Below are 23,665 nucleotides of genomic sequence, written 5' to 3'. Positions count from 1 at the left end.
TTTTTACTTCCTTTTCGGCCTAAGCTTCCGGTGATGTCTACCCCAGGTTGTCTCACGAAGTGTCTAGTATAAATGCAGATATATGGGTCACTTATAAAAGAAGATGTAAGTGGGTCATCAAAAAAATCGGATATAGTCAACAAATCAGAATTGGGCATCAAGACCTGCGGTGTAAATTCAGCCTTTGATATTTGCTTGACCAAACAAACAAACAAAAAGATGCAAATAGTAGTGCTAAACAATTACGTGTGTAATATTTTTTGGGCCACTAACGCTTTGTGGCGCTGTTCCCTAACACAATGCACTTGAAACATTTGTACTTGATGTACAACTCATTTCTAGTTAGTTCCTTGTATGGATCCAGAGACTTACTAGGCTACGTTAGTGGCTAGTCTTTGTTTTAAACTCTCTTCTTGTTGATGTTTACAAGTAATAAAAACGAGTAACTGTTTCCTTCACGACTACTCACTGTCACTGCTTCTTTTTTCTCTGCGTTCCTGATAGGAAATATAGAATTTTGTAAATGCCTAAAAGTTTAGTTTGTGCAAGTTGCCATGACCAAAGAGTAAACATTTATTTCTATAAGAAATAAATGATTTAAGAAATGAATTATAATATGTTATTTTCTATTTTGTAGCGCCACGATGCGTTAGTGGTTAAAATATATATTACATTCGTAGTGTTTAGCACTACCATAGAGAATGAATGGGGAACGGTTTAGGGAGTTTTAGCTAAAGGCAACCGCCATTTTGGAATTTGCGTTACCGCAAACAAGACAAAAAACCCTATATGAATTATATAGCGCTTTATAATTAATGGTTTCTACAATATAATACTTTTCATTGCATTTAATTCGTTTTTTAATTATATTAGTTATGTAATTTATTATATATTAATTCATATATTATTTATATATATTCATATTATTAAAAAAGCTCTCAGACGCTGTGCTCCTCGTTAGTATAGTGGACAGTATCTCCGCCTGTCACGCGGAAGACCGGGGTTCGATTCCCCGACGGGGAGTGTTGTAACGTTTTTTAATTATGGCCGAACTGGGACATTATTTCAGGGCGGAAGTCTCACACTCATCCTAACCCTTGTTTCTCAATTACAAAGAAAGTCACACATAGGTCCATAGAGGGTAAAAATGTCAATGTCCAAAAACTGTTATAAAAATTTTAGATAAAAATATTTATCCACCAGACAACGATTAACATGCGTCATTTTACCTGAGGGAAAAAAAAGCGCTATTAGGCGGCAGGTAAAGTGAATTGTACATTTGCATTTATTCATTTAGCAGACGCTTTTATCCAAAGCGACTTACAAATAACAAAATGACTTGTTTACTCAAAAGAAACATCGGTATATTCTGAATATCATTTGAATGGTTTGTAACTATAATATGTAGGGTCAATTGTATGTGAGATTTCTATTGTCTACTGTTCAGTGTCTGTTGTTTGTTCAGGAGTCAAACACACAGTAAAATAAAGTCCACTGGTAAAAAGTGAGCAGATCACACAATTATTTTAGATTAGATTAGAGATGTGTATCTTTTCAATAGTTGTATAATTAAATGTTGGGTCACTGATCTTTTATTCTAACATGAAACCTGTCAAGTCATTTTAAAAGAATCAATTACCATATTTTTACTTTACAAAACATTATGCATAACTATGTAAATGCTTTTATATATTTATTTATGTCAATTGTTCATATCTATGGGTACTATTCAGGCTATAAGCATGAAGAAAAAAAAATACCTGGAGAATCAATGTGTCCTTCAGGAGAGGCCCATCAGGTCATTTACGTCAGGACCCATCTGAAGAGGCAAGAAGGATTAAAGACAATCATTCTTTGCAAGACAAGTCAACACCTCAAAGAGAAGATATGGTCAGGAAAAATTCACCTATCCATCCACCTGCTAGTGAGAAGTTGAGAAGCCACCAAAAATACTCCATCGTTGTCCTCCTCGTTAGTATAGTGGACAGTATCTCCGCCTGTCACGCGGAAGACCGGGGTTCGATTCCCCGACGGGGAGTGGTGCAACGCTTTTTAATTATGGCTTTTTAATTATAATTTCAGGGCGGAAGTCTCACACTCATCCAGGCCACCCCATAAACCCACAACAGTTTTAGAAACCGCTGACAACCCTATTTTTCATTTCCTAAATTCAGTTTACTGCGCACAGTATTGCCATCCCATAAACACATAACAAGACACCTAGAGATAGTGAAGCAATCCTAACCCTTGTGTGTCAATTACAAAGAAAGTCACACATAGGTCCATAGAGGACAAAAATGTCCATGTCCAAAAACTCTTATAAAAATTTTCGATAAAAATACTACATATTAATATATTTTTTTCAAATTTCACTGAGGTAAATTTTTTCTTTACCAGCATCAGTTCTAATCATAATTACCAAACATTCATTAATTTTTAGAATTGTAACCCTTTAAATGCTGGTTTGTTTACATAATGCCACAAGTGTTTGTTTGTTTTTTTAAAGAAAAAAAGAAAAATAGTAATTATTTTCCATGTACTAAATGCTAAGCATTTAGCATTTATTTCTTTGATTATTACAATCTTGGATATGTCATTGATTAACAGCGACATTAATTCGATGCATTCATAATTTTTATGCAGTGTCAGATTTAAAAAAAACAACAAAAAAAAACAAACAATAAACCCTACCACTCAGGTTCATACAGGACAAAAACGTCCATTAAAAAAAAAAAAAACTGTCATAGAAACATTATATATGAATATTTTTCTACTTTCACTGACTTTGATTTATTTATTTATTTATATATATTTTTTTACCAGCACGAGTTCTTATCATAATGGCCAAACAGTCATTAATTAGGGTTAGAATTTTAACCCTTTAAACACCGGTTTCTTTACACAATGCAAAAAATCTTCAAAGCTCAGTAACCTTCTTTGACTCGTATACATGGTATAATATCATTTCTTTCTTTCAAACTGTTCACACACATCAAATTGCCAGTTCACACGTACACACCACAACTCTGATATCCATACAAACACACACACACACACACACATACACAATTATAGCTGCATCATTTATTCAGTTGGTCTGCAGCGCTCTATAATACAGCAGAATCAGAAAAAAGAAAAAGAATGTATTTTCCCCATAGGCTAAACCTGAGAAAATACTACACATTTCAGAATTAAAAAAAAATAATAATAATTCAACGTCTCTTTCTTGAAAGTAATAAAACCAAAACTTTCAAGTCGTGTAAAAAAGAAACCACAAAACCTCTCTCCTGTAATGGAGATTTGAATTACAGCTTTCCACGTGTCTGTTTAAAGCACAGACATTGGAAACTCCTTCGAGAAATCCTAATTAAATGCCTTTCTTTTATAACCAATTAATTCAGCATTCCTGTGCTATAAATCCTTTGTACGCCTTGCATGACAGATGCTCCACATAACCTAGGACTAATAAAACGTGTTGTTATTTAACACAGGAAAGTGTATAATTATCGATATGGGGAAGCTTTTTATAAGGCAATTCACTACGGGTACAAAGGTGGACGTTGTTTTTGCAAAGAAAATATGTTGAGGGAAAAAAAAATGTAATGTGATGTATATATTTTTAGAGCAGGTATGTACTAAGTGCTAGACATGGTTCATATAGCTGAGGCAAAGACAGTTTTTTTTTTTGAAAGCAGGAGAAAGAAATTATACTCTCCATGAATGCATAATGAAAGGTACTTAAAATATCAGTTCTGACCCTGAGGCCTTTAACTTTCTTTAAAAAAGAGAAAATAATCATAATATTATATACATACATACATATTATATATATATACACACACACACACACACACACACACACATATATATATATATATATATATAATGTTGTGTTTTAGTGTTTAGTGAATTGTATTTGCATGTTGTATTTCTGAAGTGACCTTAGGTGTCATGAAAGGCGCTTTTTAAAAATAAAATGTATTATTATTATTATTATTATTATTATTATTTTACATCACCAGTGACACTTTCTGATGATAATAAGTTCAGAGGTCCTCTCAAACTTCATTCAGTTCCCATGAATTTGTACTCGTATAATGGCCTATGCTTATGCTTATGCGTAAATCTCTAAATATTCTGTCCACAACCAACCACGATCATTCATTTGGTCCCTTCTGAACCTCCTTTACTGAAGACGTTCATTATTTTTGGACCACACTCATTAAAAGATTGAGCCTGAAGTAATCCATTTGCAGACTATTCCTAGTAAAAGCTAATGACTGGTGTACGCTTGGATTTCTAAAGACAAACCATAAGCCACCGGTGATTGGAAGTGCTTCATATTTGAAACCGTTCCCAGTATTCAGTGGAAAGTTGTATTCTGATACGTTGCTCTACGAGTGACTGACAAGTGTACAGTATCATACACTGTTCGCTGTGTCAGAGAAATCCATCTGTAGCTGTAGGTAAGGTGGTAGAATTAATGAGAAGTACATCAGACAGGCTGCAGGCCGGCTGCGAGAGGAGGAGATTAGCATACTGATAGCTTTATATTTCGGCGAGGGCATATTTATGCACGGCTCTGTGTTCCTTTTAGGACATTCGGTTCCCTTGGCTGCCATTATTACGCGACTGGAAACAAATTGTGCAATGCAAAGTTTCGTACAGAACAAAGGAAATCTGTGAAGCAAATGTACTTTATTAAACAAGACAAAATGTCGGGATTGTGCTTTACCATGTTAGAGGTTGTTACACCACAGCACCGAAGATGTTGATTCATTTTCCATAGCAGCACATCTGACCATATTTCCGTTTGTTACGCACTGGTTTTAATATCAAAACAACAGTTTGGATAGTAACAGCTCATTCACGGGGACTTGTATCGTGGACACTGCATAATCTATATCAGTGGTCACCTACCCTGTTCCTGGAGATCTACCTTCCTGAAGACTTTAGCTCCAACCATAATGGTGCCCACCTGACCATCTAATCACCGCCTTAAGAAGTTCTTGATCAACTAATAACAGGTGTGTTAGACTTTGATTGGAGATGAAACCTGCAGGAAGATATCAAGAAAGAGGGTCGGTGACCAATGATCTAAGCCTAATAATAATTTTTAATCATTTTTTGCTCGTAACTTTACACATCAGTTGTGAATGGCGAAATTAAAAAGCCAAATGAACAAAAACCAGCCTATTTCTCAGTTTTAAAATGTAAACATAAACATAATAGATTGGTATGTTGTACTATATGTAATGAATCAAACACTTGTGGTGTGTTCCTATATTATAACACGTGCCCTGTTACCATATCGGAAAATAATCAACGATGTCATGCTGTAATGTGGCTCAACAGGAAGGTGATCAGAACAGTATGTCTCCATGCGTTGTATTACTCTTACACCACAGCAATCTGCCTGCCATTAAAATTTTTGTATTTATTAAAGAGCGCAGCATCATTATTATTATTATTTTTTTAAATATCAGTTTATAGTTTCATTTAGTGTTGTGGAAAGGGGTTAGATCCCTTTTGTCTATCTTGAACTTAATACGACAAGAACAAAACAATAAAATAACCCTGCTGAGAAAAAAAAAAAAACCCCAAAAACAATAAAAACCCTGATTTTGTAATGGTTTTAATGGTTATAATGGGAATTGTATTGTTTTAATGGAAATTGTAATGGTCCCTGTGGGTCTCTACTGGTAATTTATTGCCTTCTATTGGTGTCATGTTATGTCTAATGGATTCCATTATGGACCAATAATAGTAAAGTTTTTAATGGTTAGCTGATGGTTTGTAGTGGAAACCATTAGAATTTGTAAAAATGGGGGGGAAAAAACCCCCCATGAGTTACTGTATTATCTGTGTTAAAGATACACCGTTATTTCTGACTGTTACTGCAATGGCACTGGAGACTCCTTACAAAAAGGCTAAATAAATGTCTTCAAGCTTCATGAATTCCTGTAGATCAGCGTGCTAGCTAAACTAACGGATTAGCGATTTAGCACGCTGAATAAATCAAAACTGAGGCTCTAAACAAACACACGCCTTATTTAAGTGAATTCGGTGTGTCAAGAAAGTAATTTATCTTCAGAATTTGGAGATTCAAAGTGTTAGTTTGTCTCTAATTTGAGCTGCGAGGGAAGAGGCCTTGCGAATGTAGTTCCTGTAGTGTAGTGGTGGAAGAATCTGTTTCTAATATAAAAATGACCATTTCTATAGTACCAGCTCAATCACAGGGACTTGAGTAGTGGACACTGTAAATAATCTAAGCCTAATAATAATTTAAAAGGTGATCTGCAGGTGATAAACTGCTTTCTCAGCTCTCAGATTTAGGAAGCAGACAATTGCTAAATAAGCACAGGGACGTGACAAGGTGCGTCTCGGTGCGTCTTTGTTCCTAAACATCAGACTGTCATAATGTCAATGTAAGCAAATCGTCTGGGTTTAATAAGGGATTTTCGACATCTGTGCTTCCCGTATGCTGTACGTATAAAACTGCAGCGTACAGAAAAAAAAAAGTCATAAAGTTTACGAGTGTCAGTTTAACAGCTCAAGTCATAAAATCTTTTTTTGAACTCACTAATCTGATGAAAGAATGTAAGTTCGCATTCCTCATGGAATCTCAATGGAAATTGTTGTTTATCAGAATAAAAAAAAAAAATCTAAGATGTTAAAAATGAAATGCGGGTGTATCTTGGAAATATATCTATCCGAAACACGAGGCAAAATCAACATTAAAAGCTGGATTATTAATTAACATCCTACCATACACCATTGGACATCGGCTACGTTTACATGCACATCAAATTCCGTTTAAGGGCTATATTCGGGTTGCAGCCATATTCTGAATACGATGTTTATATGCGTACAGGCATCGGAATATTCCTGTATATACGGTTGTTATAAGTATACCCGAGTCTGCATTCCTAAATACCGAGCCTACAGAGAAGCAGCCGTTAGCACCCACAATTCCTTGCGGACTGAGCGTGAGCATGTATCTCCTTTCAGTGGATTTTCTGAATAAAGGTGTTTATATGCAACACATTTCCGATTAAAGCAGGCATATTTCAGGGGTGGGAGTCAGAATTTAAAGAATCGGAATATGGTCTTAAACTGAATCAGGCGATCGGATTTCGGTGTTTACACATGACTCAACACTAATCGGAATATTGCCAAATTCCGATTAATATTCCGATTAATATTAATCTGCATGTAAACGTAGTCAATGATTTGTCATTCTTGAATTAATAAATGATACGAGGAAGAAACCTTGAGAGGAACCGGACTCGGAAGGGAACCCGTCCTCATCTGGGTCACATCGGATAGTGTGAGAGTAAAATAAAGTTCATTATGGTTTTAACATGAAGTCTGTTTGTTGAACTAGTCCACTGTTCACTAAAGGAGACCCGAGTGTAAAACTGCATGTTGTAATTGCAGTCCTAATGCCATCGCAGCAACTATCGTCCCAACGACCACAGCGAGAATGTCCGTGTGGAATTGAGGTCCAAAACCATTTCCATGGTACTTCCAGTAGCGCCACCCTCAGCAATCTCAGCAATCTCCAGGCTGCACTGCTTGGGGCCGTCCTCAGCAGCAGAATGTAGCCTCCATTTGATGAGAACTCCAACCGGAAGTAGGGCATCAGGATGGATCAGGCAGGTTCGGAGAGCAAAAAGGGTCAGGATCACTGGCGTCTCAGGAGTATCATGTGTAGCTCGACAGAAGGAGAAAGGGAGAGGGAGGGAAAAAGAGGGAGAGACTGTTACGTATGCTTATTGTCTCATAATGGATATGACAGTGTACTTACCGTTAAAAAAAGGTCTATTCATGGAAAGCTTGAGTAAACAAATATGTTTTCAGCCTAGACAAACACCGAGACTGTGTCTGAGTCGTGAATACTAATTGGAAGACTGTTCCATAACTGTGGGGCTTTGTAAGAGAAAGCTCTTCCTCCTGCTGTAGCCTTCGCTATTCGAGGTACTAACAAATAGCCTGCACCTTTTGATCAAAGTAGGTGTGGCGAATCATAAAAGACAAAAAGTTCGCTCAGGTACTGTGGCACGAGACCATTCAGTGCTTTATAGGTCAATAGTAGTATTTTATAATCAGTGCGAAATTTTACAGGGAGCCAATGCAGTGTTGATAAGATCGGGGTGATGGGGTCATACTTTCTAGTTAGGACTCTAGCAGCTGCATTCTGGACTAACTGGAGTTTGTTCTTGCTCCTACTGGAACATCCAGACAGTAAGGCATTACAGTAATGCAACCTAGAGGTGACAAAAGCATGAACTAATATTTCTGCATCATGTAGTGACAATATATTTCTTATCTTAGCAATATTTCTGAGATGAAAGAAGGCTATCCTAGTAATATTACCTATATGAGCGCCAAATGAAAGACTGGCGTCAATAATCACTCCAAGGTCTTTTACTGCTGCACATGAGGAAACAGAAAGTCCATCCAGAGTTACTGTGTAATCTGAAAGCTTATGTCTAGCTACACGTGGTCCTAGTACAAGTACTTCTGTCTTATCAGAATTAAGTAAGAGGAAGTTAATAAGCATCCAGCGTCTAATGTCCTTTACACATTCCTCAACTTTATTAAGCTGCTATCTGTCCTCTGGCTTCGCTGAAACATACAGCTGTGTATCATCAGCATAACAGCGGAAGATAATTCCATGATTACGAATAATTTGACCTAGAGGTAGCATATATACGGAAAAAAGCAGTGGGCCTAAAAGAGAACCTTGTGGAACACCAAATTTCGCCTCAGTATGCACAGAGAAGCCTCCATTTACATCTACAAACTGATAGCGATCAGACAAATAAGACCTGAGCCAGGAGAGGACCGTTCCCTTAAGGACAACAACGTCTTCTAATCTATCAAGGAGAATAGTATGATCTGTAGTATCAAAAGCTGCACTAAGGTCAAGTAACACAAGCAGTGAGACACAACCCTGATCAGAGGCCAGTAGTAGGTCATTTACTACTTTAACCAGCGCTGTCTCTGTGCTATGATGAGGTCTAAATCCTGACTGATACGTTTCATGAATATTATTCCTATGTAGGTACGAGCATAGCTACCTTTCTAAGCGCTTGAAGATAAATGGGAGATTTGATATTGGCATGTATATAGCTGTATAGGACAACTGACAGGGGTCAAGGTCAGTGTTTTTAATCAGGGGTTTAATGGCAGCTAGTTTAACTGATTTAGGTACGTAGCCAGTGCTAAAGGAAGATTTGATTAATTTTCGAAGGGGTTTGATTACTTCCGGAATAATCTGTCTGAATAAACATGTAGGTGACGACTCCGTTAAACGAATTGATGATTTTGATGAAGAACTTAATGAAATTAGTTTGGTCTCTCTGAGGGTAGTAAAAGATTCTAATCTTTGATCTGATATCGCTATATTATCATCTACAGGGTTAGTTATAAAACAGTCTGGTTTTAAATTAACAGTCTGAATTTCATGTCTAATATTTGAAATGCTACTACTGAAAAATACTTGAAAACATCGCTAATATATAATGATTGTCTGCAAGTTTCTGTGGTGGATTTGTTCCTAGTTCGTTTTACTACCGTGTTGAATAGAAATCTAGGATCGTTTTCATCATCTTCAATTAAGGCGGGAGAGATAGACTTTCCTAACAGCACCGAGATCGTCTATCGTTCAGGAGGCTCTCCTTCCATGCTGTTTGAAACGCTACCGATTTGGTTTGACGCCATTTACGATCGGACTACCGAGCAGTCTGTTTTAAGGTACACGTTTGCTCATCATACCATCGTGCTAGTTTTTTTTCTCTCTGAATATTTTCCTTTTAAGTATTGCTACCTCATCTAGCGTGTAGCGGAACGTTGACTGATCAAGTTCTTTGGGATCAGACGGTGATCTAATTATAGTCGATAACTCTGGGAGGTCATTGATAAAACGTCCATGCAGTAGGCGACGTGAATGTGTGTTTGACGCGGCAGCGTGGCAGGGTGCGAATATTATGTACAGTACGCCATTTAAACGAGATAAGATCATGATCCGAGATAGCTTCAGACCGTGGAAATGCGACTATATTTTCTATATTTAATCCGTATGTTAGTATCAGGTCAGGAGTTGGACCACCATTATGACTGGGTTCTATTACATTCTGATTGGCCCCTACTGAATCTAGAACGGACAGGACTGCTGTTCTCAGAGGGTCTCAAACATGAAACGTGGACGTATCTTGCAAACCGAGCAATCCAAAAACAAAGCGAAATCAACATTCAAAAATATTTCAAATTGATATTTCACCTTGAACACGACCTTCAAAAAGGGTCATATAAACTTTCCATGGTTTCCCCCCCACACTGTTAATATCTTAACATACATTACTGAACCTGGATTTTTTTTTTTAAACTTCATACTATAAATATACAAAATATAATATAATAATAAAATATATAAATATAAAAATACATACTATAAACACACGTGAAATTGAACACACTTTCATCAACAGTTTCATCAGCTTCTTTTTGTCCTAATATACTTTTGTGCACAATGAAAGAACTCTCAAAGTCAAACTACGCTACAATTTTATATTAAAAGATTATTTTATTCACAATAGAAGTGTAACAAATATAGTTTATCAAAAAGATTTCTGCTCCCCATTAATATAATTTATTCGATAAGATCATAATTTCTTCTTTCTTTATATATATATATATATATATATATATATATATATATATATATATATATATATATATATATATATATATATATATATATAAACGTTTAGTGGCAGTTTGCCGGAATGGAATATATACATTATAATCATGAAAAATGGAAAATGATACACAAAAAACAGACCCAAACTATCCCCCCCCCCCCAAAAAAAAAAAAAAAAAACTTCATCTGCATATGATTTAAAACAAAACAAAGAAAGAGCAGAAGAACACATGTATGTGCAATGGAATGATTATCAGCAACATTGTACACATACAATTCTGAGGTTGTGTCGCATCAACTGAAATTCACAAACATACAAAAGGCAATGCAACACAGTCAACACCACATCGTAATCGAAATTCCTTCTTTATCTGAAAGGAGGCGCAAGGAAACATCGCATCGCGGCCTGCGTTTGCGCTTATTCGCAAACCAGCACGCTAGTCCGGTTAGGCTAGCAAGCTGGATTTCGCAATGCTGCGGCTAATGATTCGGTTTGAGGATACGCGGTGCCAAACGTCGAACATTTTCTACCCTACTTTGAAAACTTGAGGCCATTCTGATAGATTTAGACAGCGAGTCATGACAAATAACAGTGTTATGTTTCAGTGCAAAGTTTTGCTCTACATAATGATAATTTATCACACCTTATAAATATTATGTAGCTAATACATAGAAATGTATTACTTTTATATATATATATATATATAAACCAATTAGTCTAAGGATTTACATAGATCTCAAATCTTACTTATATGTTTAACATTTACATTTAATTATTTGCATTTATTATTTACATACAAATACAATATATTAACAATTAATTATGTTATAATCATTATGTTTGGGAAAAAAATAAACACTAATATGTGACTGTTGTTTAAAAGAAATGTCTATCTTGATGGGAATGGTGTTCAAAAATATCCGCTATAATGGCCTCAAATGTTCAAAAGAACAATACGGGAAAGTGTCTAAGAGTCTCGCGGTGTGGAACGAGGGCTTGCCTTTGACTGAGATGGAAAAGATGGAGGGGTTTTATCGTTGCTCGTTTCTGCAAGCTAATAAGCCAGCCATTTGGAGCTGTATTCACGGTAGCAGGTGATCGCATATCCCTTTGGTCATAGTGTTACAGACCCGAGTCCGTCCCTCTTTGGATCTCTTACATGACATGAAATGACAAGGCATGCCGTTGATCTTTCTTACACCATTAACCTCCTCTTTTCCGAGACGAACAAGGTTCATCTCGATACCGAAGTGCTAATTAAAACGAGGTTAAGGGTTCGATCGTGATGTGAGGATAATGGTAGAAACGGTGTCCACACACAATGTCTTCTATAATGAGTCAGAGTGATTCTTTGTTTTTTTCGGAAAGAAAATATAAATATAATCAATTTTCTACACAATTAACCAGTCAAGACTTGTGTGGTGTCCAAAGTTAGCTTCTTATAGTTTTGTTCTGGAGCTGTAACGCTAATGTAGCTAGCAAGCAATGAAAGTCAGACTCACCTAAACATCTTTTGTGTAAAACGATTGTGATTCAGACTACGTTCGGTGCTTAATGCAGGGGTTTAGGACACAGTGTGACTTACTGTCGATTACATACACGAAGAAATCTTCACAGTGGAGCTGAGCACTGTATCGTAATTAGGGCGGCCATCTTGGAAAATCAGAAGCACCTTTTTTTTCCCGTCCCTTAATGCACTTTGGTATCGTTCCACCCTTTAGCAGGGTGTGGAAAAACTCAAAGCTAGACTGTTTCCTGATTTCTCTCTTCTTTTTTTATTTTATTTTATTTTCTTGATATTGTTCCAGGTCATGGAAAACATGGAATGTGATCCGGATTAGCACGGATGCATTGGTGTTAAAAATAAAAATAAGGGAATGTCACAAGATTTCATAACTTGGGTTCTTGTGCTTATATTACTCTGACAACCCTGCTGGAAAAAAAAAACCCAAAACCCAATAGAAATCATCACAGAATTTCTAATGGTTTCCATTACAAACCATTAGAGCCATTACCATTAAAAGTCCTTAATGGTATCCACTAAACATAACACACCATCAATAAAAGGCAAAAAAAAAAAACAAAAAAAAAAAACAAAACCAGTAGAGACCCACAAAGGCCATTACAGTTCCCATTAAAACCATTACAACTTCTATGAGGGTTTCTATAGTTTTTTTTTTTTTTCCCCCAACAGGGAACACCATATCTACTTTAAAAACAACAACAACAACAACAAAAAAATTAATTTGCAAACTTTTTCAGTAGTGCCTTTAAACTCCACCCTGAACCCTGCCTTGGCCCCGCCTACTAAGAATTTTAACCCCGAGAGCTGGAAATGATACGGACGACAACACAGCTCCACTTTGAACTTATTCACAAAACTGCTTGTTAAAAATACCACAGTGCTGTCGAATTCTCAATTCTGATTGGTCAGAACGTATCGATTAATCTTCTAAAAAGTAAGAAAGTGTAGTTCGACCGGTCAGGTTTATATTAATACACTAGTTGTAATAGTTTCAATAGGAAGTTTCAGTCTTGCACAGAGACTTGTATGATGGACGCTCCATATAAACGGATTATGTGCGTCGTTGATGTAAGGAGAAAGACATTCTGGGTAAATATTTTTGATAATGATTTTGGGTGAGACAGATTGTCTTTAATTAGCAGCTCCACTAGCCGTGTAGCTCCAGGGCAAAACTAAAGCAGCAAACATACCATAGATGATTCTATTTTAGCGAGGGGGAACATTGCGTACGGTCACCTCACACCCAGATGACGCAGACACGGAGGTTGTGTACATTTTTCCAACAATTCCGAGGTGATGTCGAGAAGCACAAACACACAAACTGCTTGCTACGAGTTTTGCAATTCCCAGTATTAATGTCACTGTGTGTGTGTGTGTGTGTGTGTGTGTGGAGATGTGTTTTATCCAGTGTAATCTACCCTTGTGTGTGTATTCGTGTACGCTAATTCCTCACGTGTGCTTTCTGTCCTCCGGCCCAGCAGGTTTTCCACAATTTTTGTGCTTTCGCGATAAAAGAAAGCAAGAAATAACAACACAAGATAGGCAAAAACAATGTTCACTTCACATTTGGTGGTACATTCAGACATAATAAATTCAGGCTTTTTGATTGATGCTGTCGTCGTGTGCCCGTTAGCGCCGGACGACGATTTCTCCGGTCGTCGTCGTCGTTGCCGCCATCGGCGAGGACAGCTCCTTCATCCGTGCACCTACAAGGCTAAAACACTTCTTAAGTCATAAATTAACCCAAACTATCCTATTTGTACATGTCCGTTACATAGTTCAGCCACGCCCGATCGAGTAAACAGGAAACGTCCGTGCTTCGTTATTGAAACCGAATGCGACCAGAGGAAGGATTAAAAAAAGGAAGCACTGACGTATGCGGAAATGGAATCAAACAGGATGCGGTTCTGAGATTTGCCCCCAACACACCGATCATGTCGAGTCTAGCGAGTTATCTATTCAGGCTGGGAATGTCTTCCGGGTATCTCTTATGTTGTCCTGGAATTCTGAGGACAGACAACCGAGAGGCGGGGGGGGGGGGGGGGGGGGGGGCAAACGAAACAAACAAACAAACAAACAAACAAACAAACAAACAAAAACCCCGTACTCTTCCCGAACTAAAGCTTCATCAGTTCAACTGTCATGGAATCACTTATAATAGCAGAACAGTTGGTCATTAAGCTAAAAAGGCACTAGTTAACTCCATGTCACTACCCTGCAATTGTGATTGACAGAAATAAACAAACAAACAAACAAACAAACAAACACCCCACACCCTTACTAGAAATCATATCAACGAATCAGAATCAAACAAACTCCCGCAGCATGACAGCTGTGGTCTGAAGTATGGCTTGGTTTTTTTGTTTGTTTTTTTTTTTTTTTTTGCATGATGTGTGTGAGGATGAAACATGTTAAACATTCGAGTAGAGATGGTCTGGTCTCCTCACGGAGGAGAGAAGCTCGTTCAGACCTCCGAGGCTCAGAAAGAGGACCGAATCAACGTTAGGGGTGAGAAGGGCGCGGAAGGGGATCAGGAGAAGGGCAGCATGCACACTGCTATCTCTAAACGATAGTGGAGATGATGTTCAACCCCAGGAAGCCCTGCAGGGCATGTTTGGGTGGAGAGGGGTTGGCGAGGTCAAAGGTCAACCGCACTGCCCACTTTGCCGGAGATTGGTGCGAGAGCACTTCTCACAGCTGGAGGCGTCCCTGCGGGGGCTTTGTGGGGAAACCAGCTCTTACAGCTGGTCGTTCCTGTCTGAGCTGTCTCTCTCTCGCTTTATGACGGGCAGCGGGTGAGCCTCGGTGTTAAAGACCCAGTGCTCAAACGGCAGGTGGTCGTCATCAGAGAACAGCAGGTACAGATACCTAAAACAAACACACACACAGAAATGAGTCAGTGCTTGAAGGAAAAAAAAATACACCCAGTTAATTAACAAGACCGTCACAGCACATGTTAAGTAGCTGAACCGACTGCAACTGCATCATAAACATCGGTCCCTCCAGGATCTTGCGATCTTGCGATCACGCGAAGGAAGTAACCGAAGGTAGGAACTACAGTAGTGAGAAAGGCGGATGGAAAATGTCGCACGACGTGCGGCGTACGTGTCGCTTGTCGCTCGTTTGCGTGCTGCTGTCGATGAAATCGTGGCTCTGTGAAAACGAACGACGGCTGCCTGGCGGTCTGTCACGTGCGAACGCGCCTCGAGTCTTTCTCGAGGTTCCTAAATGTTCCATTGTACATGAATACGACGTCACTGTTGACGGAACTGTTTTTAAACCGGCGGCCATTTTTTAAACGAGTGACCCATCACGAATGAACGCGGTCGGCCGTCCTGCTCGTCGCTACTTCTTCGAAGTGTTGACCCGAGTCCGCTAAGAGACCTGCTTTTGTTCTCGTGCCTTATAAACAGTACAGACACGACTCGACCGAGGCAGAACCTCACGTCAGTGGACTGAATAATATAAATCTAAAAAAAAAAGTATTTATGTTTGGCTTGGCTGGGAAGAGTGCGACATGTTTACAGCCGCCCGGAGAGTGATGGTGTAAAGTCGCACGAGCGCCGCTCGCATATCAATAGCGGAAGAGTGTAGGGGTTGTGTTCGGAGAACCGAGTGACACTCGATGGAAATTACAGCCAATAAACCGAGAAGCTGGAGCTGCTGTTACTGACGGCCGTCTCCCGTCAGACGCTGTACCGACCTCGCACGTACAACTCCGTATCAGTCGTTCTTCATCAGTCTCCTTCGCTCTGTCCGCGTCTGTGTGAAGGCTACACCTGGCTCTCCTGCTGCTTCTGTCAGTGTGTGTGTGTGTGTGAGTGTGTGTTTACCCTTGATATAACAAAAAAAGGGCATCTCATATAATATATTATATATATATATATATATATATATATATATATATATATATATATATATATATATATATATATATATATATATATATATATACACATACACACATACATACATACATACACACACACACAGAGCTGGATCAGCCACTGCTGTGTGTTCGTATGGATATTTTGAGTCATGCTGTGCTTCTGCGGCGTGTGTGTGTGTGTGTGTGTGTGTGTGTGTGTGTGTGTGTGTGTGTGTTGGAGCGAGGAGGTAGCCAATGAGCCAGTATCCATTTAAGCAAACGGTACACTTTAGGACACTTTTAGATTTATTTGATCAGCATTCGCCAATAACTCCTCTAAGGTTGTCATGGTAACTGTTTATTTATTTTCTGCCCAGATGTGTGTTAAAAAAGAAAAAAGAAAGAACCCCCCCCCCCAACACACACACACCTTTTCTCCATGGCGCTGTTGAATTCTCGATCGTGATCGGACAGCATTTCTGGACGTGATTCAAATCAGTTGTTGTTTAGATAGATAATACGGACGTTCTAATGCGTTATCGTTTCCATAGTAACAAAGGCGGCTTGCACGGCGGATGCGGCGTGTAAACGGATTTGAAAAGGTGTGTAATTGCTCATATGGTCAGGTTTATTTAACGTTTGAGCAGAAGGACCACACATGAGAAGCTGCACCTGTGACCAGGGTGAGGTTAAGAACGGGTCCGGAGCGGCACAGTGGTGTGTGTCACTTCTGCAAGTGACATCTGGAACCGTTGTTCTCCGCAAGAAGAGTGTGAGCTTTCGATCAGGGTGTTGTGTTTTAAGCCTCCGAGTGCGAGTCGCAGGAAAGATCCGTGCGACACGGAGACATCGAGAAACACCGTGGAGCTGAATATTAACACTCTGTGTGAGAGGAGCTGAACGCTGCAGCTCAGCTAACACTGCTCACACAGGCTCCCTATCACACACACACACACACACACACACTCAAGTGTCTCCCCTCACACTCGAGTACGAGAAGGAGTGTCACACATTCAAGTACTTCCCATACACACATGCGTTCTCATGCACACACACACACACACACACACACCTGTAAATCTATTAGGAGTAGAGTGAAAAATTCTATTTATAGAATTTAGAGTGAAAAATTCTATTCTATAAATTCTCCATTCTCCATACGTGTGTGTGTGTGTGTGTGTGTGTGTGTGTGTGTGTGTGTGTGTGTGTGTGTGTGTGTGTGTGTGTGTAGGCGAGATGAGAACTTGGATGTCTGAATGTCGCACAATTTACAGTTTAACAAGACAAACAGATTGTGAAGCAAAACAAACAAACCCACCAACTTCTCGTGTGCGCGTGTGGTGTGTGTGTGTGTGTGTGGGGGGTGTGTGTGTGTGTGTGTGCGCGCGTGTGTAACACTTACTTTAGCGTCTCAGCCAGGAAGAAGCTCTGCTGGACGTCATCGTAGTTGGGAGTGTTGCTGTAGACGTCCCTCACGCCGCTGTAGCCTCCCTCTACCTTACAGTGCTCCTCCAGAGCCTGAACACACACACACACACACACACACACACACACACACACACACACACACACTTAATCAGACAAGAATAGTAATATTCCACTTACACATTTTTTTGCAGACTTTAAATTAATAAACAACAACAACAACAACTACTACTACTACTACTACTACTACTACTACTACTACTAATAATAATAATAATAATAATAATAATAATAATAATAATTTGTGTGTAGGAAAATAATCAATGACAGGGTGGTGTGATGCGTTACCATCCAGAAGTTTATTATTTTCCATATAAACAAGAAAAAAACCATATCATATCATACTTTTTATCCATTTATAGCTACGTGTGGAATATACGAATGTGTTTAACTCTCTACTGTATGAATTATTACATTTACATCAAACACTGAATTAGTTCAAGTAATAAAATATCGAAAGAAAATTGGAAAAGAATATTTGGGGGTATAGTGGGTGAATTGTTGCCGTATGGCAACAACGTGGTGGAAAGCATCACTTAATCGAAAATACCACCAAATGTTTGAGATGGCGTTTTTTTGTCACGTCAACGTCCCATTTTTCCCACTTGCATAGGAAAACAGTAGAGGGTTAAAGTAAACACAAAGAAAGGATCAACTAAGTCAGCATGGTGATGGTCAATCTCGGTGCTTTTGCTGAGCAAGCACAAATACACAGCAATGTGCATCACTCCTCGAGTCCATCAGCCCTCTGCTCAAGACGACCGATGCCACGGCTCTCTGAGCCACACATCCGCACGGAAAACAAACATCCAGATGCTGCGCTCGACCTTCAACCACAGACGCGACCGAGTCTACAAAATCTACCGCTTGAGCTCGTCACAGCTCCATGACTTCCATCTGCATGTACTTTAGAGATCTCCGCTCCACACTGGCTTATTGCGTATTATAGCGCTTTACCAGCTTTAGCGCTTCATAAACGCTAGACTTCAGACGCTCAACGTTGGCCTGGAGACCTCATCTCGTTTTCCTTTCTTTTCTTTTTTTTGACGAGCAAAACGGAGGCAGAGAGTGACGAGGTAAATTCACTCATCACTAAGGGTTTTATCCCCCTCAGGGTCGCGGTGGAACCCGAAGCCTACCCTGGGAACACTGGGTGTGAGGTGGGAATACACACCGGAGAGGATGCCAGTCCATCCCCAGGCTCCATGTATACACACACACACACACGATGACATTATTATATAACAACTCTAAGACCATGAAGACTCTTCTAGACAGATTTCTAGCTTAAAATACGCTTATTCTGTTGGCAGACAATTGAGCTTCTTTGTAGAAATCAACAAAATGATCTGCCAGTAGTACAAGACGTCTACAGTACAAGCTAATCTTGCATGCGTTTAAATAAGTAGAAATGAGTTGAATGTGCCTATATTCAAGATATTATATATATATATATGAGATGGAGGAGAGGAATGCTAAATTAAAGAGCAGACAGGGTAGAGGTGAGGGACTCCAGGAATTCCATCATGTTAATGGACCGAGAGATGGGAGCCTGCACACTGGGATGAAGAGATGAAGACAAAGAGATCTGTCTCTCTGAGAGGAGAGGTTAAGGCGCCAGAGAGACACCGATCCCGTAGCCTATAGAGCCGTGAGCCATTCTCATGTTGTTAGCACACAATTACACGCATGTGAGAACTCGGCAATCTGCGTCCTGTAGAGCCGCTCTGAGCTCGAGGCCTGTGCATACACACACTGGGAAAACACTCTGCCCCTGCAGCGCACTCTCTGCACACACAAAACTCACACACTCTCGACATACTGGATCTGAGCAGCCGTACACTAAATACACACGGCCTCGGAGTCCGATTCCGGTCTCACCTTGACGGCCTCCCAGCCCCACTGCCTGTATTTGGGGTCGTGAGTGAACCTCCACATGTACATGTAGGTTTCGATGACTTCTGGCCTCAGGATGAAGTATTTCTCGTTCTGTCGTGTGGCGATGGCTTCCACGCCGCCGTCAAACCTGAACGCCTCGGGCCCCAGCTTAAGGTCTGAAAACACACAAAAGCATACGATAAGCACTTTTTTTTTTTTCCATGTAGGACTGGACGTCGAATCACCATCTTCCAACACAAAGGTTAAAGCACTACCCATCCATCCATTCATTTTAGGTACCGCTCATCCAACACAGGGTCACGAGGAGCCTGGAGGCTCGAGGCACGAGGCGCGGGACACCTTGGATGGTGTGGATGGGGGATTTTTTAGTGGTTGTTTAAAAAAAATAAATAAATAAAAAAATGTAAATATTAAGCCTAGCTAAAATTCACTTTCTGACCAATCACAATCGAGGATTCAGCAACACTGTTGTGTAATGAGAAACACATTGTATCGATCAAGTGCATTTGAGAAGAAATGAATAAATGAAAAAAGAAAAGATTTCTGAAAGCATCTCATAACCAATCAAATGGACAGGAGGCGGGCCATCACACCCAGCCAATCCTCTTAATACATCACGCACAGTAAAGCGTCCGAGTATTATCATGAGACGTGATTTTAAGAGTCTAACTGCGGTTCTTGGTTCAAATCCCCAAATCCAGACAGATTCTTCTCACCGTTAGGCATGTTTGTGTGTAAAGGGGATAAAAATGCCAGAGATGATGGGAGGATTAAAATGTAGTATCCGTGAGAAAACACACGGACGCTTGGGGCCGGAGATGGTTTTCTCTTACTTAAGCAGGAAGCTTATTTTAAACATAAACACTTCACCTCAGCGCATCACTTCCTGTCCGGTGAAACAACAGAGCGTTCAACAATCTTCACGCTTTCTTACCCCGACAAATCATCGTTCTCGTTAAAATCACTGGCAAGAGGTGCATTTCTGACAGACACCAAAACGTCCTTGGAGCTTTAGTGCATTTCTTTTCTTTCGTTTAAATGAAGACACTTTGGCTAAAATGGGAAGTAAAGAGGATAAGCGTATGTCACGTGACGCATCCGAGCGATCAGATTTTATTTGTGTGTGTGAAGCGGGTTAACAGCGGTGGATCTGGGGATAATCCGCCATTACTGGGACCCTGCTCTGTTGATGTGGTACACGGCCACGTCGCTACACTCTGCTCACAGTGCGCATTCGGAGTGACCTTTCGGATTAGAACAGAGCCGAGAGGCAGAAAGCTCTGCGGGAATCTCCTTATCCTCCAGCGCTGATACACAGCCAGCTATTGATCTGTTTCCTCCCAGCAGCTCGACACACACCACAGCAGCAAAGTCTCACACACACGCACACACTCGCCATCGATCATCAGTCACACTGCACTGAATGGCGGTTAATGATTCGACTCCACCGCAGAGCTCACGTTCATAATACCGCCGATAACGCCGACATTACTGCTAATACCATTAATGATAATGATACTACCGTTACGCGGTACACGATAAAGCCGTCATTCATTTTTGGATAACCGTCAGAAGGCAGTTCGATGCCGAGCGTCCCAACAGAATCGAGAGAAACGGAACTTGCCGACCACCATTAGGAGTAACAGATGTCAAAAGATCTAGATCTAGGCACGCCCCCTAGTGACCGACACAGAGGTGTGTTTACACAGACAGCAATGGACATGGAGCAAATTGAGTGTCACAAGATGAAAAATGGATGGCAGTATGAACACAACTCATGTTAGTATGGATGGATGGATGGATGGATAGATGGATAGACAGAAATGAATGACTAGACAGACAGCAATGGATGGATGGCTGGATGGGTGGATGGATGGATAAACAGCTAGAAAGAGACAGACAGACAGGTGAATGGTTAGACAGACAACAGTAATGATGGATGGATGGATGGATGGATGGATAGAAACAGACAAAGACAGAGAGAATGGTTGGAGAGACAGTAACAATGAGTAGATGGATGGATGGTCAGATGAACAGACAGACACACAATTGAATGGTTAGACAAACTACAACAATGAATGGATGGATAACTTCCAGACAGCCAGATAGACAGCCAGACAGACAGACAGATAGACAGACAGATGGATATGTAGGCAGACTTATTCAGATGAATGGATAACTAATAGATAGACAGCTGCTTATGGACAGACAGACAGGTGAATGTTTAGACAGACAGCCAGACTGATAGATAGATAGACAGACAGACAGATAGACAGAGACAGACAGACTGACTGACTGAGATAGACTGATAGATTTGCAGACAGACAGATATGTAGGCAGATATTAATTCAGATGAATGTATAAATGATAGACAGCTGGCTATGGACACAAACAGACAGACAGACAGGTGAATGGTTAGACAAACAGCAACAATAAATGGATGGATGGACAGCCGGCCAGACGACTGGATAACAGAGACAGATAGATATGTGGGAAGACACCTATAGAGATGAATGGACAACAGACAGACAGCTTGCTATGGACAGACAGGCAGACAGAAAGACAGACAGGCAGACAGGTGAATGGTTAGACAGACAGCAACAATGGATGGCTGGAGGGATGGACAGACAGACTCACAGACAGATAAATGAATAACTGATAGATAGACAGATGGCTATGGACACACAGGCTGACAGACAGACAGAGAGACAGTCAGATTGCTAAACAGAGAGTTTGAGAGGTGATTGTACGCAGGGTGTTGAGAAGTTTAGGGAAGCCGTGCTCACTGGTTCTGGCGTACGACTCGTGGCACGTGCGTGCGATCTCGGCTGCCAGCTCCATCTGGTGACCCGTCTGGTCCTCAGGAGCTCCGTCAGCCCCGAGAGCGATCATCCCCCCAGCAAAGCAGGTCAGGTGACCCATCTTATGCTCGAGGAGACCTCCTTTCCATTCTGCGATGTAGGTGAGACCGCTACTCGACTTCCGGATCAAACCCGTCTCGATGGCCTGGGGACAGAGACGGAACCAGAATTAAAACCAATGACTCGGTAAGAGACGAGATGACGCGAGACGAGACAGTTTTGTCCTCGTGTCCTCGTGATGAGTCACTCATATTGTGTGGGCAGATGCCGGTTTGCCATTCTTTAGCTTTCCTAACACAAAAGGCAGTCTCGAAGGCTGTGTGATGTCAGAGGAAACAGCCGGACTCGGAATAGCACAGAGCCTGAGGTGGACAATTTGTGGTCACAGCTGTCTGACGGCGCCGCGTTTTTCCATCAGAAAGACAACAAATTTCAATCTACTCTGCCTAAATCACCCACATGGAGCGCTTCGATTGAAATGTCCTCCTGCAGCAAGGGCGACAAAATCCCACCGCAGAAACAAGTCACCGTCTCGCCCCTGCCTCGTCCGCTCACCTACGTGCCTCTGCTGTCAAACTGATTATTTCTTCAACTTGTCAGAAAACAGAGGGAAAAAAAGTTAACAGAATTGTTATGTTTTTTGGGTTGTCCTTTAGATTTCAGCTTTAATATTAAAGAAGTACTCAACTGCATGTGTAACGTATGTGATATAACCAAAAGACCAGACCAAACACGTTTTTCTGTATGGTGCAGTAAACTGAAACACGTGTACTCAAATGGGGCAGCTGTCGAATTCCCGTTAATAAGCCTACCCTATAGCCTACACCCTTTATACGCGAACAATAAAGGGACGAAGCAGACGTGTGAGAAAGTCTTACAAAAGTGGTGTGGAGCTTTATCCAGCTTGTTTTTCTACCAACACGGGAGCGGTAGACTTTTAGAAAAATGTGGTTATTTAGGCTTTTTACAAATGTTTAGTGGTTTCTTTACACAATCAAACCCAGACAAGTACTACTATCCATCTATCCTTCCATCCATTTATCCATCCATTTATCCATCCATTTATTCATCCATCCATTTATCCATCCATCTATCCATACATCCATCCATTTATCCTTCCATCTATCAATTCATCCATCTATACATCCATCTATCAATTCATCCTTCCATCTATCTATCCATTTATCCATCCATCTATCCATCCATTTATCCATCCATCTATCCATCCATTTATCCTTCTATCTATCTATCCATTTATCCATCCATCTATCCATTCATCCATTTATCCATCTATCTATCCATTCATCCATCTATCCAT

The 23,665-nt window shown here is 40.2% G+C and overlaps 1 protein-coding gene and 2 non-coding genes across 3 annotated transcripts in view; 2 read left to right on the top strand and 1 right to left on the bottom strand.

The window, feature by feature from the left end:
- The first annotated feature begins 951 nt into the window (after window positions 1-951).
- Window positions 952-1,023, top strand: trnad-guc (transfer RNA aspartic acid (anticodon GUC)). Its single transcript has one exon. It is a non-coding gene; the product is annotated as a tRNA-Asp (tRNA).
- A 943-nt stretch (window positions 1,024-1,966) lies between these two features.
- On the top strand, window positions 1,967-2,038 carry trnad-guc (transfer RNA aspartic acid (anticodon GUC)). Its single transcript has one exon. It is a non-coding gene; the product is annotated as a tRNA-Asp (tRNA).
- Window positions 2,039-11,445: 9,407 nt separating this feature from the next.
- man1a1 (mannosidase, alpha, class 1A, member 1) overlaps window positions 11,446-23,665 on the bottom strand; it is a 109,920-nt gene continuing 97,700 nt past the window's right edge. Inside the window, exons 9-12 of the mRNA XM_053675929.1 lie at window positions 22,273-22,492; window positions 19,469-19,641; window positions 17,505-17,620; window positions 11,446-15,102 (exon numbers count right to left, since the gene is read on the bottom strand). Coding sequence (XP_053531904.1) covers window positions 14,973-15,102; window positions 17,505-17,620; window positions 19,469-19,641; window positions 22,273-22,492 — 639 coding nt within the window. The 3' untranslated portion in view covers window positions 11,446-14,972. The remainder of the gene's footprint in view (window positions 15,103-17,504; window positions 17,621-19,468; window positions 19,642-22,272; window positions 22,493-23,665) is intronic.

Source organism: Ictalurus punctatus, chromosome 25 (genome assembly GCF_001660625.3).
Source record: "Ictalurus punctatus breed USDA103 chromosome 25, Coco_2.0, whole genome shotgun sequence".
Classification (NCBI taxonomy): domain Eukaryota; kingdom Metazoa; phylum Chordata; class Actinopteri; order Siluriformes; family Ictaluridae; genus Ictalurus; species Ictalurus punctatus.
Note: the sequence above shows the minus strand (reverse complement) of the source record. Positions and strands in the feature narration are given on the sequence as shown.